The 16,403-nt window shown below is 39.2% G+C and overlaps 1 protein-coding gene across 1 annotated transcript in view; it reads left to right on the forward strand.

Moving 5' to 3' along the window:
* The window catches only part of Ush2a (usherin), a 706,426-nt gene that overhangs the window by 84,958 nt on the left and 605,065 nt on the right, over nucleotides 1-16,403 (forward strand). The window contains exon 4 of the mRNA XM_052737975.1: nucleotides 11,750-11,813. Within this exon, the coding sequence (XP_052593935.1) occupies nucleotides 11,750-11,813 (64 nt within the window). The remainder of the gene's footprint in view (nucleotides 1-11,749; nucleotides 11,814-16,403) is intronic.

Genomic DNA, 16,403 nt, shown 5'->3' on the forward strand with positions numbered 1-16,403 from the left:
CTCAGGAAGCAGTAATGAAAAGAAACAGTAGAACAGGGATCTTCACACTGCTATTAGTTTTGTGGACAGTCTTCCAAATTTCCCACTAAAAAAGACTGTCTTGGTGCCCCTTTAAGGATTTAGTGTTTATTGCTGGTTTCTTAGGGCTTTGCATTTGTATATGAAATTTCAAAATATGATTGATCTAATGTGTTAATGTCTGATATTTTCATTTATGGTAACCTTGAGATTTGGTCTGTAGTTTTTCTGTCTTAAGAAAAACAGTTTCTATGTTTAAGAACATTCCTTGATATAACTTATGACATATTTTACCAAGGGAATTTCCTTTGTAAGGAATTGTTTCTTCATCTATAGACTGAGGGTGACATTAATGTCTTATGAGAGTATACAAGAGGATTACAATTATTGTCATTATTAATATCAGTACATAGTAAAAATAATAATATCCACAAAATGTTAAACTTCAATGAATACTCTAGTATGTATTCTAAGATCATTGATGGGCACCCATTTATTCTGATATTTCTCCTTTCTCTTTCTTGATACTGGGTGTTGAAGACATTTCATGTATATGGGGCACCTAGGTTCCTTAAACTGCCACCTTATTTCTAAGTAAATCTTCATCCATTCATGAGAATTTCCTCAGGAAACCTGCCAAGGAAATCTGATCTAATGCTACAACTATTTCTCCATGCATGATTGTTCCTTTGTTGTTATATCTAAGAAATCCTTGCCTACATGAATGCTATATTATTTCCCTATGATTTGTTCCAGATTGTATCATAGCTTAAAAATTAGCATTACTATCTTTATACTGCTGAACTTATGTATGAGGTGGATGATGCAGGTTAAGGAGTTTTCATATTTGAAATTCAATTTAACAGTCCCAGAATCATTCAAAGAATATTATTTTTCTGTTTAATTGTCTTTGCAACTTTGTAAAAATGTAGTTCATCTCACTTAATTTCCAGGTCTCTCTCATACTATGTAGATAATATACTTCATTTCTTACATATTGATTTCTCATCATACCATTTGGGTCATTTATTTGTTCTAATATATTTAAATGTATTTTTTAGAATTTTTCTATATGTACAGAGTACTTTTTTCAATATAGAAACATTTTTCTCTTACTTAATTACTCAGGTTAAAACCTCCATAAATGTAGATGGACATAGTTAAAAAAAAAAAAAAAAACAGCGTAAGCTTGTTGTAACCATAGATAGAAAAGATTTAGTCCTTCATCCTTAATTATTTTGTGAAATGTTGAAATTTTAGAAGTGACTAATGACCTAAAATATTATCTTCTTTTAAAGTGCTTGATTTTGGTTTTACAATCTTGAACCAATGTTGGAGTTGGGCAATGATTCCATGGAATGGATCATGTCATTTCTGCCCATTGTTGGGTCAATGTCATATATGACTTGGTTTTCATATACTAACCCAATTTCTCATCCTTAAAATATGTCTACATTTTCTCATCATACATATATATGATGTATATTCAGCTTTATCATACAAATTTAACACATTAGAATCTTTTGGAGACATTTTTTTTCTATAGAACCTGTAACTCTTGTGATATCTTTTCTGATTTGGGCAATAGGGCCACATTGACTTCACAAAATGAATTTGGAGAGCATTTCTGTTAAATTGTTTGAAATCAATTGCAATCTTCAGTAGAATTTTTCAAGGAAGGCTTGAGTCACAGGATTTTCTTCAAGAGAATTTTCATTTTACTCTTGTCTCTTTCCTTCTTCTGTACCTATTCATATTATCTTTCCTTCTTGACATGGGTTTGATACTTTCTAGGAATTTGTCCCATTTGTCATGAGTATCTAGTTTTAGTCACACATTTATTTATAGGCTTTACAATTTCATGTTTATGATGTCAGTAGTAACATCATCTTTCATTTCTGACTTTCATAATTTGAGTATTTTCTTTGTTCAACTTGTAGTTGTCAAACTTAGTATATTTCAAAGATCCCTTAGCAAATATCGGAGCTGTAAATGCTCCCTGTGAGCATAGCATTTTCTAAATTATTCATATGGTTCTGGTTTTTTCTCATTGATAAAGCCACCTGGGGCACTGCAAACTTAAGCAGTTACCACTCACTGTTTTCAAACGACATCCTCTGAAAAAGGCTCCTCCCACTAGGAGGACAAAGTGTCCATCTAGACCTCAAAGGAGGGACTCTTTAGGCTACTTCCAGATACATTGAATTATGACAGTTTTCTAGGAAGGCTTCTGCAAAGCTCCAACCCCGTTCTGATTCTTCCGGTGGCTCTCTAGCTGCTGGTTTTAATTCAGATTGTAAACATTTTATTGCTTCCATCTACAAGACTGTAAGTTTCAGAGAAGAGAACGAATGTAGGAATGGTCAAATTGTGACAGAACTTAATATTTTTACAAATATTCATCCATTTAAAAACATAACCTCCAAACATTGCTCAAAATCTGGTGTATTTCCCAAATTATGAAAGCACTGTCTTGGCAGCTACTGCGAGTACTGTCTAAGCATTGCTTCGGGGCGGAGAGAATTTCCACCATTACTCTGTGTTCTAGTCAGTGTTTTGTTGCTGCGAAATGACACCATGACCATGGAAACTCTTATAAGAGAACGCATGAAATTGGGGCTGGCTTATAGGTTCAGAGGTTTAGTCCATTACCATCACGGAGAGAAGCATGATGGCACTCAGGCAGACATGGTGCTGGAAAGGTAGCTGAGTATGCTACATACTGATCTGTAGGCAGTCACTCTGGGACTGACTTGGACTTTTGAAACCTCAAAGTCTAACCCCCAGTGGCACACTTCCTCCAACAAGACCACACCTTCTAATCCCTCTCAAGTAGTGCCATTCCCTGATGACAAAGCACTCGAATATATGAACCTATGCAGGGGGTCGGGGAGTATTCTTATTTAAACCACAGCACTCTGCCATGCCTGATGACATCTTGGTAGTTTTTTATCCACACCTGGTGGTTTTACTCACAGCCACTGATCAATAGTATTTCATGTTTTATTTGCCATTATAAATGGACTAAAAATTTCCAAATAGCACGGAATCATCTTTAAAAAAATAAACTTTTATGTGTTGAACTGGTATGATAACTTTATATACTAGTTTTAGTGGCTTTTGTGTATGTTCCCTTGGGTTTTTCAAAATAGAAAATTATGCTATCTATGAAACAGAGGCAATTTATTGTCTTCTTTAGGACTGGTGTTCTGTGCTTATTCTTCAGCACCAGTGCTAATATCTTCTTGTGTGGGTATGTGAGCATTTGCTTCTACATGCCTGTGTCAGGGTGCAGGTGATTCATATGCAGAGGCCCGAGGAGGACATCCATGTCCTGCTCTGCCACCTCACCTTATTCCCCTTTGTGGCAGGGTCTCTCCCGGAACCTTGAACGAGGCTCCCAGGCATCAAGCCCCCATCTCTGCCCCTTATAGTGCTGGGTTACAGGTGCTTATAGCCACACATAGCTTTGTTATATGGGTACAGACCCTCTGTACAGACCCAGCACTGTTCCCACTGAGCCATCCCCTCAGCCCTGACACTGCTTTCACCCTGACCCATGTGGTGGTTTGCTCCAACATCTCACTCACAAGGCAGATCTTCTTTCTGTTTTTGTATCCTCACTGAGCAGCTCTGAGGTCTTTCCTGCATGAGTCATAGCTCTGCCCTTGATCAGTTTATATAGTTTGGACATGTCTTTCGCATATAGATATTTTTCAAAGAGAGCTCTTTATGGCATGTTTTTCCCTACAAATATCTGTTAAAAATTGGCACCTAGCAAAGGGATTATTAAAGTCTGTTCCTGAGACTATGTCCTTGAAATCCTGTATGACCTCCTCTCTCACAGTCATAACTCCTCTGCTTGGGATGGATAATGCACGTTCACTTTGGGTCTTTTCAAAACTTTCTCTAATTCTTTCACAAAATGCCCTACTATGAATTCTGAGGCAGTGGAGACGACTGTCCTATCACAGACTCCAAAGTGTAAAACTCAAATGATTTTTAAAGGTTATAAAACCCAGCCCTTTTATTTTATAGATGATAAAATGGATTTCATTGTCCCTCTGCAGCAGAGCTTGCCTTTAACTATTATTAAGATATAGGAAGTGGATTCTAATTTATCAGCCTTGCTGGGGAAGCCTCCACCCCTAACTCCCTCTCTGACGGCCATCTTGTTCCTCTTGGATGACTGCAGTAGCCCCCTCTGGCCTCTCTGCTTCTGAACACGGTCCCCTGAGTTCTAAATCTCAACACTTTTGAATGAACCTGAGATCCTATCACTCATCTACTCCCAACCCTCCAGAGGTCTCTCATTTCATTCAGAATAAAACCCGGACCCTTACAACACGCTATAAAGCTTTTAACAATTCATAGCTCTAGCTCGTCAGCCAGTTACTAGTCTCACTCACCCTTCTGAATGCCTCTCCCTCCCTGACTCTGAGCCATGATACTGGCTCCTTGTGGTTCTTCTGACATGCTAAGCACATGCTTTAGGAGCCTTTTCTCCCTTGGTTGCCCTCAGAACATATTACTTCTAGATGCCCGGACCAATCAATCTCCCTCCAACTGGTGCTATATTCTTAATGAGGTCTCCTTCTGAACACACTATCCCAATACTGTTCTCATTCCTACTCTAAATTTTTTTATTATCAATAGTACTTATTATGTATATATATATATATACATATACATATATAAAAATACATGTTTACTGTTTACTATATTTATGTATCTATTTTAACACAAGCTCCATAAAAGCAAGGATGTGTATTTTTTGACTGTTGAATCTTTAGTTGACTGATACATCTTTGGCTGCAACAAAAGTGACCGGTACACAATATATTACAGCTAAATATTTGTAGATGAATAAAATAGATGAAAGTAAATGAAATCAATCTGATATTCAAAACCGCAGTGAAGACTCTGACAAGATCCAAGTGTATTGGTGAAATTATTAAGGCCACTCCATGTAGTTAAAAGGAGATTTATTTAATGGCGTAACTTACAAATTAAGGGATAGATAGGTCGCGGGGTCTGGGGAAGGGGTATTGCAGTCCAGCGGTGTTCTCTGGAGCTCTGCTTGGCCCACCTCCACCGTCCAGGGTCCCGGAACCGAGTGAGAGCGCTCGTCCATCCAGATCTCGGGTCTCCAGGCGCCTCCCTCGGCCCCGCCTTATAGGCGTGACAGTTGCCGAAGTCTCAGTGGGGGTTGGAACTTCCAGATCAAAGCTGGAATGGCTACCCACTACATCTCCCCCTTTTTGTCTAAATAAGAAGGTTCTAACCTAATACAAGACTATATACAAAGCAATGGTTATCAAATATTGTCCAGGAATAATGAGGGATAATGATCTAGATAAGATGGAACTACAACCAATGAAAACAACATCAAGCAAGAAACATACTAAAATCCAGAAAAGTATAGAGCACAGGTAAATGGCATGTTACAAAGATCATTCCAAAAGGTGTCCTATCCTAAAGAACCTGAATCTAATACTTAATATGTTCTATCTACTAAGTTGTAGCTATAACTGCTAGTCTTCAATCCCATCAAAGACCTGAGAAGGAATATAATGGTACCTGAGAAATGGTAAATGGATGCAAGCAACTTTTGTGAATCTTGCAAGAGTAGACCAAGACAGCTGGCAGCCTGGACAGTCACCTAATATTTCTCAGCATTGTTGGTGCATTCAAATTGGCTATAGGCCTAAGGTATCTGACAGACCATTTTCAGAAGCAGGAATTCTGAAAGACCATCTTACCCTGTCTTGGCAGAGTACAGTGGTCGCTTTCCTTGTATCCCACTTGTCCAGAAAGGACAGCATTGCATTTGTACTGTCAGTCGTCGAGGCAAGGGCAGTTCTTTGCCCAGTAGGCCATTTTGTGCCAAGAAGACAAACTTCCAAATGGAAATGTCTTAGAAGCCCAACATTCTCTCGGGATCAAATTGGTGCAGCCAGGAGCAATTGTATCTCACATCAACAGAATTCTAAGTTATTTAAATGCCATATTCTCTAGGTCTATGAAGTGTTTGAAGATTACTTGTCCATCTGACCTATGTATCTGTAAATCTGGATAACCTAACTAACGTAACTATAGTGATGACAAGCATAGGTGACTATAAATCTATAAGTCTTATCTACCAAAATAACCTAAGGAATAAGGCTTCACATAAACAAGGTAAACAGTCTATAAGCAAATGTATGGTAAAGAACGATGACTTCAAAATTGTGACAATACACAAGATATTTATAACAGAGGTAGGAATATATAGTGCGATATGCAATATGACAATAATCTTAAATATATATCAATATACCGAATATCCTAAACATAAAGTATGGCAGATATAAATTTACATTTGTATCAATATACAAATATTTCATATAAGAGTAGAAATATATGTACATTATAACAAATATAGTTCTATATTTGTATCAATATACAAATTATCTTAAACAGGAATATAAAAATAGTTTACATTTGTATCAACATATAAGAATCCATAATAGTGCAAATTACAGTGCAAATTATCTAAGGCTGCTATTTTACTAAATTTGTTTACTAGTATATACAATAATCTACCATAATATCTTATACCTTTCCATTCCATTTCTTCTTTTCCCTTTTTTCTCTCTTTTTTTTTTTAGAATACTGAGTGTAATATTTTCTTCCACCCCCAACCCTATAACCATCATCCATAACCCTGAGAATTATGAAACCTAAGGGAGAAGGGGCGTGAGACTCTTAATCTCAGGGTCATGGGTTCTAGCCCCACGTTGGGCACCAGATATTGGTGAAATTATTAAGGCCACTCCACGTAGTTAAAAGGAGATTTATTTAATGGCGTAACTTACAAATTAAGGGATAGGTAGGTCGTGGGGTCTGGGGAAGGTGTATCGAAGTCCACCTGGAGTTCTCTGGAGCTCTGCTTGGCCCACCTCTACCAACCAGGATCCGGAACCGAGCGAGAGCGCTCGCCCATCCAGATCTCGAGTCTCCAGGCGCCTCCCTCAGCCCCGCCTTGTAGGCGTGACAGTTGCCAAAATCTCAATGGGGATTGGAATTTCCAGATCAAAGCTGGAATGGCTACCCACTACACAAGTGTCTGTAATTTGGGTTACATTTCATTGACAGCGTATCTTTCCAATGTCATGAAAAATTGCTCACTGTATCTGTTGCTGTGATGAAGCAACATGATCACAACTAATTTATAAACAACTGATATTCTGGCTTGTGCTTTCAGAGGGACAAGAGTCCATCATGGCAGGGAGGCATGGCTTCCAATGAAAGGAACAAGAAGCTGAGAGATCATATCTCAGCTGCAATCAGGAAGCAAAGAGTGAGAACAGGACATGGAATCAAATTATAACACCTCAAAGCCCAACCCCAACTACATACTTCCTCCAGAAAGCTTGCGCTCCTGAAGTTTCCATTATGTCCTCAAATAGTATCACAGACTTGGGACCAGATATTCAAATACATGAACCTATGGGGGACATTTTCATTCAACCCACCACATCCACTATTTGTTCTGGTCTGGTTGCTTGATTCAAAACATTTCCCTCTGCACTCCTATATAAACATTGTACACAATATTTTTATACTGAGGAAAGATGTTGAGTCACATGGGCAACTTGTTATATAAATTAGTGTTACTAATTTTGTATGATTTTGTAAATTTCATGTGGCTAAATTAACAGTGTGGGTGGCTTATACAGTAGAAATTTGTTTCCTTTGAGTTCAGGACCCGACAAGAACAATGCTAAGTTTATACAGGACTCTGTTCAATTTGAAAACTCAGAGTGAAGGCTCCCTTGTCTCTGAATTGTGTTTGTTTCTGATTTCAGCACTGCATGTGTTTTCCTCACACGCTTTTGGTCCTGTGTGTCTGGACTGTTTCCTTACCTTATAAATGACATCTTCAACATGGGCCTTCTTTAGTGACACCTCACTTGATTACCTCTGCAAAGACACTATGTACAAGTAAAGTGACATCCTCAAGTGTGAGGAGTTACAACTTTGTGGGGACACAGTTTTGCCCAGAACAGAGTCTTTCTTGATGGACACTCAGGCTTTGAATATGAAAACTCTGCTGGGGCAGCATCAGTCAGCAAACTGCCCGAAGGAACACTGGGGACACTTTATGTACTTCTAGAAAAGGCTTCAGTAAATTTGGTCATTATTTCAAATATCTTGTTTTTTCATTTCCACCGCACAGTTCATTGGCCTCAAGGACACAGTCAGTTCTTGGACTTTTTTTGTTCTCATTTGCCGTTTGTTCTTTGTTGTATAGTTTATCAATTGTTCCTTGATTCACTTTCCTATGACCCTATCCACATGTACACATCATCTCTCCTCCTTTGTATAGGAGCCTTAACCTTATATTTCCCTCGTTTTGATGTACAACTGTCAGTGCTGGGTACCACCAGTCACTTGACACTTCAAGATATTGGGATGTGCAAATATTTTTTTAACTCACCCATCTTGCATACCTGTGCCAGTACAAAGTCACCATGGAAATACACCATAAGGAGTCTATCATTTCTAGTCATCCTTCTGGCCTATTCCCGTGGAAACCAATATACATCTTCATCCCTCTCCCTAAGTTCACTTCAGAACCATCTCACTCACTCCCTGCATCCCTTTTATTTTATTTCCTTCATATTGAACATCATTGGATAATTTACCAGCTGACAGGAATATGGCTATGAGCTGTGGATAGACCAATGAATGAAAACAAATACTTTATCTTACTGAGGAAGTTTATTTAATGTACTTCAAGTGTCATAGGACAGATAAAGAAGTAAGTAGGTACCTGTAACAGAATGAAAGGAACACATCAAAGTGTTACAGGAACTTATAGCACTGTGGTGGCCTCAGGATATTTTCTAGGGGACATAATTCAAAGCTGAGATAAGAACTGGGTAAGGAAGGAATTCTTGAAATATCCAGTGTAAAGTCTTAGGATTGAGTGTTAAAGAGTTAAAGAACATTCAGAATTTAATCTTTGGGACTGTAGTATGGAATAGGAAGGATGTCCAGATAAGAACTGTGGGTGGGTGGGGGTAGGTAAAAGGGCAGATAGGAGATGAGTCCAGCTTTGTTTGTTTTAGGCAGGCAGTATGACCTTCTTCCTCTCAAGGAGAATTAATACCATGAAAAGTGACATCCTTGGCTCCGTTCTTTTCCCAAAAATATCATGTAAGCGTACAGGACTTAGAGGTACCCACATGCACCCCTCCCATTTTTCTTTTATTTCTAAATCCAGAATATTCTTCCTTGTACCATTGTGTTCTAATTTGCTTTTCTGTTGCTGTGATAAATATCATGGCCAAAAGCAACTCAACAACGTTTATCTCAGTTTATCAACTGAAAATACTGATGTTTATGAATAATATTCACATATTCTCAACCATTTTCTGGGATGTATATCATTTAAATATCAGCATTGCATGCAAACAGTGTAGTTTGTTCAATTTTATTTTTGGTGGTGCTGGGGATTGAACCAGACCTTGTGCATGCTGAGCAAGTGATGATCTACCTCTGAGCTCTGTCTTCAAATAAACAACATAAATGTATGTGCTCAAGTGTAGATACATATATTCAGGTATAGACTCTTATGATTTTTGTGCTTTTCTCATAACACCCCTGATCTTGTGATCTTCTCAGAATCTCCCTTGATTTTCTTGGATAGATACAAGAGTTTATTCTGGATGCCCACGATTTGGTTATTTGTTTGATGGTTGTTTTGTCTACATGTATGTCTGCGATCCATGTGCATGGCTGGTATCCACAGAAGCCAGAAAAGGGCATCAGTTCCTCTAGAACTAGATGGTTACAGGTGGTTGTACCCAGGTCCTCTGGAAACACAGCTAGTACACATTACTGCTGAGCCATCTCTGTGGCCTCTACTGTCCATCTTTTATTCACCTAACAACTTTCCTCTGACTAGTTTTCTCCAAATGTCTTCCAAGGAACAGTAGCACAAAAAAAAAGAAAGAAACTTTCTTGAAAATTATTATTAAGACATTGTTGAAAAATGACTTTTCAAAAAATGAACTTTTAGTAAAATGGCATTTTTTAAATTAGCCAGTGGTTAGAATTTAATTTTTCAACCAACACTCAGTTACTGAATTGATGTTATATATTAGATCCCATCCTATTCTGGGGTCTTCATGAGCCAAACTCCAGCCTGATGTTTTCTTTTTTTATTAAACACAGAACAAAGATTCAGAGGTGGTAGTTGTATTAGTTATTTTTTGTGTTGTGACCACAATACCAGGCAGAGTCAACTTAAGGGAGAAAGAATTTACTGTGTATCAGAGTTTCTTTGTTTCAGTCATTCATGATAGGGAGGGCATGAAGAACAACTCAGGCTATGGCGATGGTATGTGTGGAGGAGTCTGTCCATATCACTGTGGACCAGGAAGCAGAAAGCCAGCAAAGAATAGAGCCAGGTAAACTTGCAAAGGCCCATCGACCATACCTACTTCTTCCAGCAGGGATCCACCTGGTAAAGGTCCACATGCCCCCAATTAGCACCAGCAGCTGGCGACCAATGACTCAAAATGTGAATCTGTAGGGGACATTTCAGATTCAAACTATAACTGTGTTTGTTTGTTTGTTTGTTTTGCTTTCTTTCCTTTATTTTTTCTTTTCTGGTGTGTGTGTGAGTGTGTGTGTGTGTGTATGTGTGTGTGTGTGTGTGTGTGTGTGTGTGTGTGGTGTGATTCTGATGTACCTCTGACTGAATGTATATATGCCAAAGAGAAATATGTGGAGGTCAAAGGACAGCTTTTCTGAGTTGGTTTCCACCTTGATAAGGCAGCTGTCTCCTCATGTTTCTGCTGCTATGCATATTCCAGGCTAGTTGCCCCCAAGTAGGGATTGCAGCTGCATGCCACTCCATGGAACTTCCAACATAGTTTCTGAGAAGCAAACACGGCAGGCACTTTCCCCTTCTGACCTGTTGCCCATCCCCTTACTTTCCTTTCCCTTCCTTGTAGTTCCAAATCTCTTGAGCTTAGCTGCCCTCATAAGTGTTTGGTAAATATACAAATAATACTGTGTCTGTAAAGGCTAATATTTACCTAAGGATGGAAGTGCTCTATGATGGCATTGTGGTCTTTGAACCTGATAACCTCAGAAGAATTCTTAGGGGATGATAATATTTTGAGACTGAATTTGTGCTCTTCTGCAATATATGGATGACTCAATATCCATGAGCAACAGATCTTATATTCGTCTGCATTGCTGTTTTGTTTTTGCTTTGAGGCTTTCTGGATGAGCATTTGTGTTAGTTGGAATCAACATTCTAGAGTTTGATCTAGAATGGGTGGGATAGGAGAACAGGAAGCTTTCCCACTGGCAGAGCAATATTCTGAAAATTGCTATTGAAAGTAGACAACAAACAAATTTAAGGCTGCTGAAATAATAGATTTATATATTTGTAAGTGAGAGAGGAATTTAGGGAAGCACAGCTATGAATTGGGTCTGGAAGTAATCTGCTAAGGGACTCACTTTGACTTCATAGTCTTGCTAGAGCTGTGGAGATAAATAGAATTAGTATTAATCATGTAGAATTCGAAAACAGACACAAATCTTCATGAATTTGAAGGGGTACCAATGGGAAGGTAATTTAAAATTTTGTTGTTTTGAAGGAATGTCAGATGAATAATCTACATGCTTGCGTGGGTTCTGGGGTTTCTTATCTACACATATTTTTCAGGTTTAGAGCAGTTTGTTGGAAGAATGCAAGATTTTCGTTTGTACAATGTGTCACTTACAAACAGGTAAGTGGATATGGTATTATAACACTTGGAATACATGAGGATAAGGGCTTCATCTTTATAGCAATTGGCAAACCTTACCTAATTTATATTTGGCCATATTTACTTTATCATAATTTATACTCTTTCACTAATATTTTTCTGTCAGAAACTCCTTGTAATATGGCAGTGATCAAAATTATTCACAAATAATTTTCTCTGAGAAAATTTATTGTGTTAACACAACATAGATTTTAAAGTATTTGTTCAAAAATTCTATATAAGGTAGATGTTAGCACTTAAAATTGATACATATGACTTTCAGAATTGCTTGTAGAAATTATTAGCTTTAGAGAATGTGAAACAATAAAATGACTGGCTATTTTGATACACGAGAAAGTTTTGAGGGACAAGGTCCTTAGAATGATTGAATATCTGAAGTATTGTACATTTGTTTTCTATTTCTAGTTTACAAAACATCAGATAGACTGTGATGAGCACTCTCCAAGCATTCCCTCTTCTAGAGAGTAGAACAAAAATCTATCTTAGGGTTTGCACAGGCAAATTGGTTCCCATCTTTTGCCCATGAGTTTCCACTGGAGATGACCTCTGAAGAATCCTGACTTAGAATCTAGGTGAGATAATGTGGGTGTAATGGCCATTCTTGGTCATTATAGAACCTAGGTGAGATAGTGTGGGTGTGATGGCCATTCTTGGTTGTTAGTTTAACTGCATCTGGAATTTACTAAAACCCAAATGGATGGGTGGGTATACCTGTGAGGGACTTTTTTCTTAAATCATTTGAAGTGGGAAGGCTCACTTCTAATTCATATCTTTGAGGTGGGAAGATATACCTTTAATTCAGATCTTTTGGGATGGGAAGATTCACCTTCAAACTGGGCTACCCCTGCTCCTGGAAGCCTATATAAGGATAGGGAAGAAGAAAGCTTACTCTCTGCCTGCTTCAGCTTCCTTTCACCAGCAAGTCTATTGCTTCACTGACATTAGAGCCTGTCTCTTTAGGATTCTGGCATATACTGAAGACCAGCTGAGACATCCAGCCTCATGGACTGAACAACTACCAAATTCTTGGACCTAGCCATTGTTGAACTAACCAGACCACAGACTAAACACACACACATGCACACGTAATTCATTCTATAAAGTCTGTTCATCTAGAGAACCTTGACAAATTCAGATTTTTTGACAGCAGAACTTGGTAGATTAAAAGTCATCCAGATAGTGCTGGTTATGGCATGAAGAGATCATGGAGAGCAGCTGAGGCTTGAAATTGTGTGGCAGGGTTGGAGTTCCTGAGGAGAGCACTAGAGAGGTTATTTGTGAAAGTGTGGCCTATTTGTAGCAAGAGACTCCAACATTTTGGGGAGGCCAGTCTTTCCATGGATGACCACAAAGGATAACAGCAGGTATGGAGTGGATCCAGTTTGAGCCTAGGAGACAAGCTGTGTGCTACAGAGGGCAGAGCCAGAGAAGTGCCCCAAGTGCTTTGGAGGAGTCCAGAGATCATGCATGAATCCCAGATACTGGACATTGAGTTTACACTGTTGGAGTTTGGTTTTTCTTTATTCAGATTGTGACTATGTCCAGGTTCTTCCTTCTTGAAGTAAGAAAGTTTTTAACTGAATTTTGATTTTACAGGAGTCCACAGTTGAAAATTTTTGAGCTTTGAAAAGAGATTTTGGATTTCTAAAGAGAATGGATATTTTAAACATACTGAACTTTAGTGCATTTAAATTTTTAAAGACTGCGGGACTTTTAAAGTTACTTACGTTTTTAATGTGAAATCTTGGAGATTAATAAGAAAGCAAAAGTTGTGACTTAACAGTGATGTATTTGTGTGTCAACTGACAAGGGGCCAGTTGTTCTGGCTTGTTTTATGTGAACCTGACAAAAGCTAGTCACTGGAGAGGAGAGCGCCTCAGTTGAGAAAGTGACTCCATAAGAGCTGGTTGCAGGCAAGCCTGTTGGGTATTCTCTTAATTAGTGATGGATGTGGGACAGCCTGGCCTGTTGTGGGTAGGGCCACCCATGAGCAGGTGATCCTGGATTCTATAAGAAAACAGACTGAGCAAGCCATGGCAGCATCTATCCATGGCCTCTGTGTCAGCTCCTGCCTCCAGATTCCTTCCCTGTTTGAGTTCCTGTCCTGGCTTCCTTCAGTGATGAACAATGGTGTGGAAGCCTAAGCTGAACAAATCCTTTCCTCTCCAAGTTGCTTTGATTATAGTGTTTTATCACAGCAATAGTAACCCTACCCAAGACAATGTGTTTGTATGGATGAGTTAATCTTATTTGCTTGGTTTATTTTTGTGTGTAGTGTGTAGTGTGTAGTGTGTAGTGTGTAGTGTGTAGTGTGTGTGTGTGTGTGTGTGTGTGTGTGTGTGTGTGTGTGTGTTGCTATGTGGGGGTTTTCATGCAGAGGTCAGTGGACAACCTCAGGTGTGTATTCTTAACTTCTACCTTGTTTCAAGACACAGGGTCTCTCTTGTTTTAGTCATTGTTCAGCATACCTCAGACTGGTTGGTCTATGGCTTCTAAGAATTCTTCTGTGTTTTCTGTCTCTGAGTATGAGTGCTGAGATCTCAGATGTGCACTACTAATACCATGTCTGACCTCATGAGATCTGAACTCAGATCATCAGATTTTTGGCTGCAAGAGCTTCTAGCTGCTGAGATATTTCCTTGGCCCCTATATATGATTTTCAAGGGAATTTTTTTATATATCTCTTCAAGGGAAATGTAGATTAGCGTGTTAAATTTTGGGATGTCAGGACTTGCTTTCAGAGATTTGAGAAACATCTCAGTTGAGTGATGCTGTAGCCTATGGTAGACCCATGATCAGTTTAACTCCCCTTGTTTATCAGTCTGAAGAATCAGGGGATGCTTTGACAAGGATGCCATACCATGGAACAGGGTAGAAATGGGATGCCCCTTGCCTGCTAGTTTTCAAATCTCCTTTGCCTGTACCTACTATGCTGAAGAGTAATGTCACTACCATTCTTTGGAATGACGTTTTTTTTCTAGCCAGAGCAAAGATTTCATACCAGTTATTGACTTTGGAACACATTCAATAGCTGATGTCAATTGAAAATTGTCAGTGAGATTTCTAGTAGTTACTTCATGTCCCTTAGTGGAGGAAAAAGTCAGCCACCTCCACCATCTCCCCACTGGGGTCTGAAAGGAAGCCTGTTTCCTCTAGTCAGATGTGGGTTATTGGTATTGACTGTCTGGAAGACGGTGATGGAAATGGTGGGAAGAGAATGGCCTGTGCAGCTCTACAGCAGGCATATTCTTCTTAATGGAAAAATTAAATAGCTAGGTCCGCCCCTGGCATTCTTGTCTGACTGTTGGCAGCCGGCGTATGATCTGAAGCCATTGAAACATTTCAGGAAGCCAGAATCTCACAGATGAGTCACAGGAAACCATTGACAAATGGCCTTGGCCTCAATTCCTTCACCCAAATGAGAAGCCTATAAAATGATACATGCTTTCTTATGCTTTCCCCTGGATGAACTGGAGATGTCATACTAAATCTCATTATTTTTAATATATTGCTGTTCACTCACAGTGTAAGTCAGTTTAAAATCCAGATATATGACTCCTTTCTACATCATCACAAATAGGCACAGTGATATTAAATTTAAACAAAATACCTTGATAAAGAGCAGGGCTTACACATGCTGCCTCCTCTTCCTCCTCCTCCTCTGTCCTTTTCTGGTTCTAGAAACTGAGCACAGGACCTCACAGACAAGAGGCAAGTGCTTATCAGTGGCATATGCCTCCAGCCCTCTTTCTGCTTTTCATTTGGAGACACGATCTCATTATGTTGCCCAGGCTATCCTTGAACTCTCTTTGTAGCTCAAGCAGATCTTAAATTGGAACTATTTGTGACGTTATCCAAAACAGCTGGAATCACAGGCATGTGCCACTAGGCATGGCTAGCCATTCTGTTGTAGCTCTTCAGGGTCAATGAGATGGCTCCCATGGCCAGAGTGCTTGCTTTGCAAGCCTGATGACCTGAGTTCAGTCCCCAGTGCTCGCAGTGGGAGGAGAGGCTTGCTCCTGAGAGTTGTACACTGACTTCTACATTCCTGCTCTCTCTCTGTCTCTGTCTCTGTCTCTGTCTCTGTCTCTGTCTCTGTCTCTCTCTGTCTCTCTCTCTCTCTCTCTCTCTCTCTCTCTCTCTCTCTCACACACACACACACACACACACACACACACACACACACACACACCATAATTTTTTTAGACTTAAAACAAAACATCCCATTTTTGAAGTACATTTGTCTTAGTGTCTTTCTTTGTCCCTATGACAGAATGATTTGACAAGGGTGTGTTGTGCCCACAGCTCAGGGTACAGTCCTTCACGTGGAACAGTGAGAGCAGATGGAGCAGGAAGCCACTGGCCACATCACATCCACAGTGGAGAAGCAGGCAGGGAGGGATGCTTGCTTGCAAGAACTCAGATTGTTTTTCTCTATTTCATATAATCCAGGAAATCTGCAAAGGGCATCATGCTGACCACAGTTAAGATGGGTCTTCCCACATCAAATGATGTAATCTAGATAATTCCTCACAGATATTCTCAGAGGAT

Source organism: Peromyscus californicus, unplaced genomic scaffold, assembly GCF_007827085.1.
Source record: "Peromyscus californicus insignis strain IS unplaced genomic scaffold, ASM782708v3 Scaffold_14__1_contigs__length_90479793_seg_2, whole genome shotgun sequence".
Classification (NCBI taxonomy): Eukaryota; Metazoa; Chordata; class Mammalia; order Rodentia; family Cricetidae; genus Peromyscus; species Peromyscus californicus.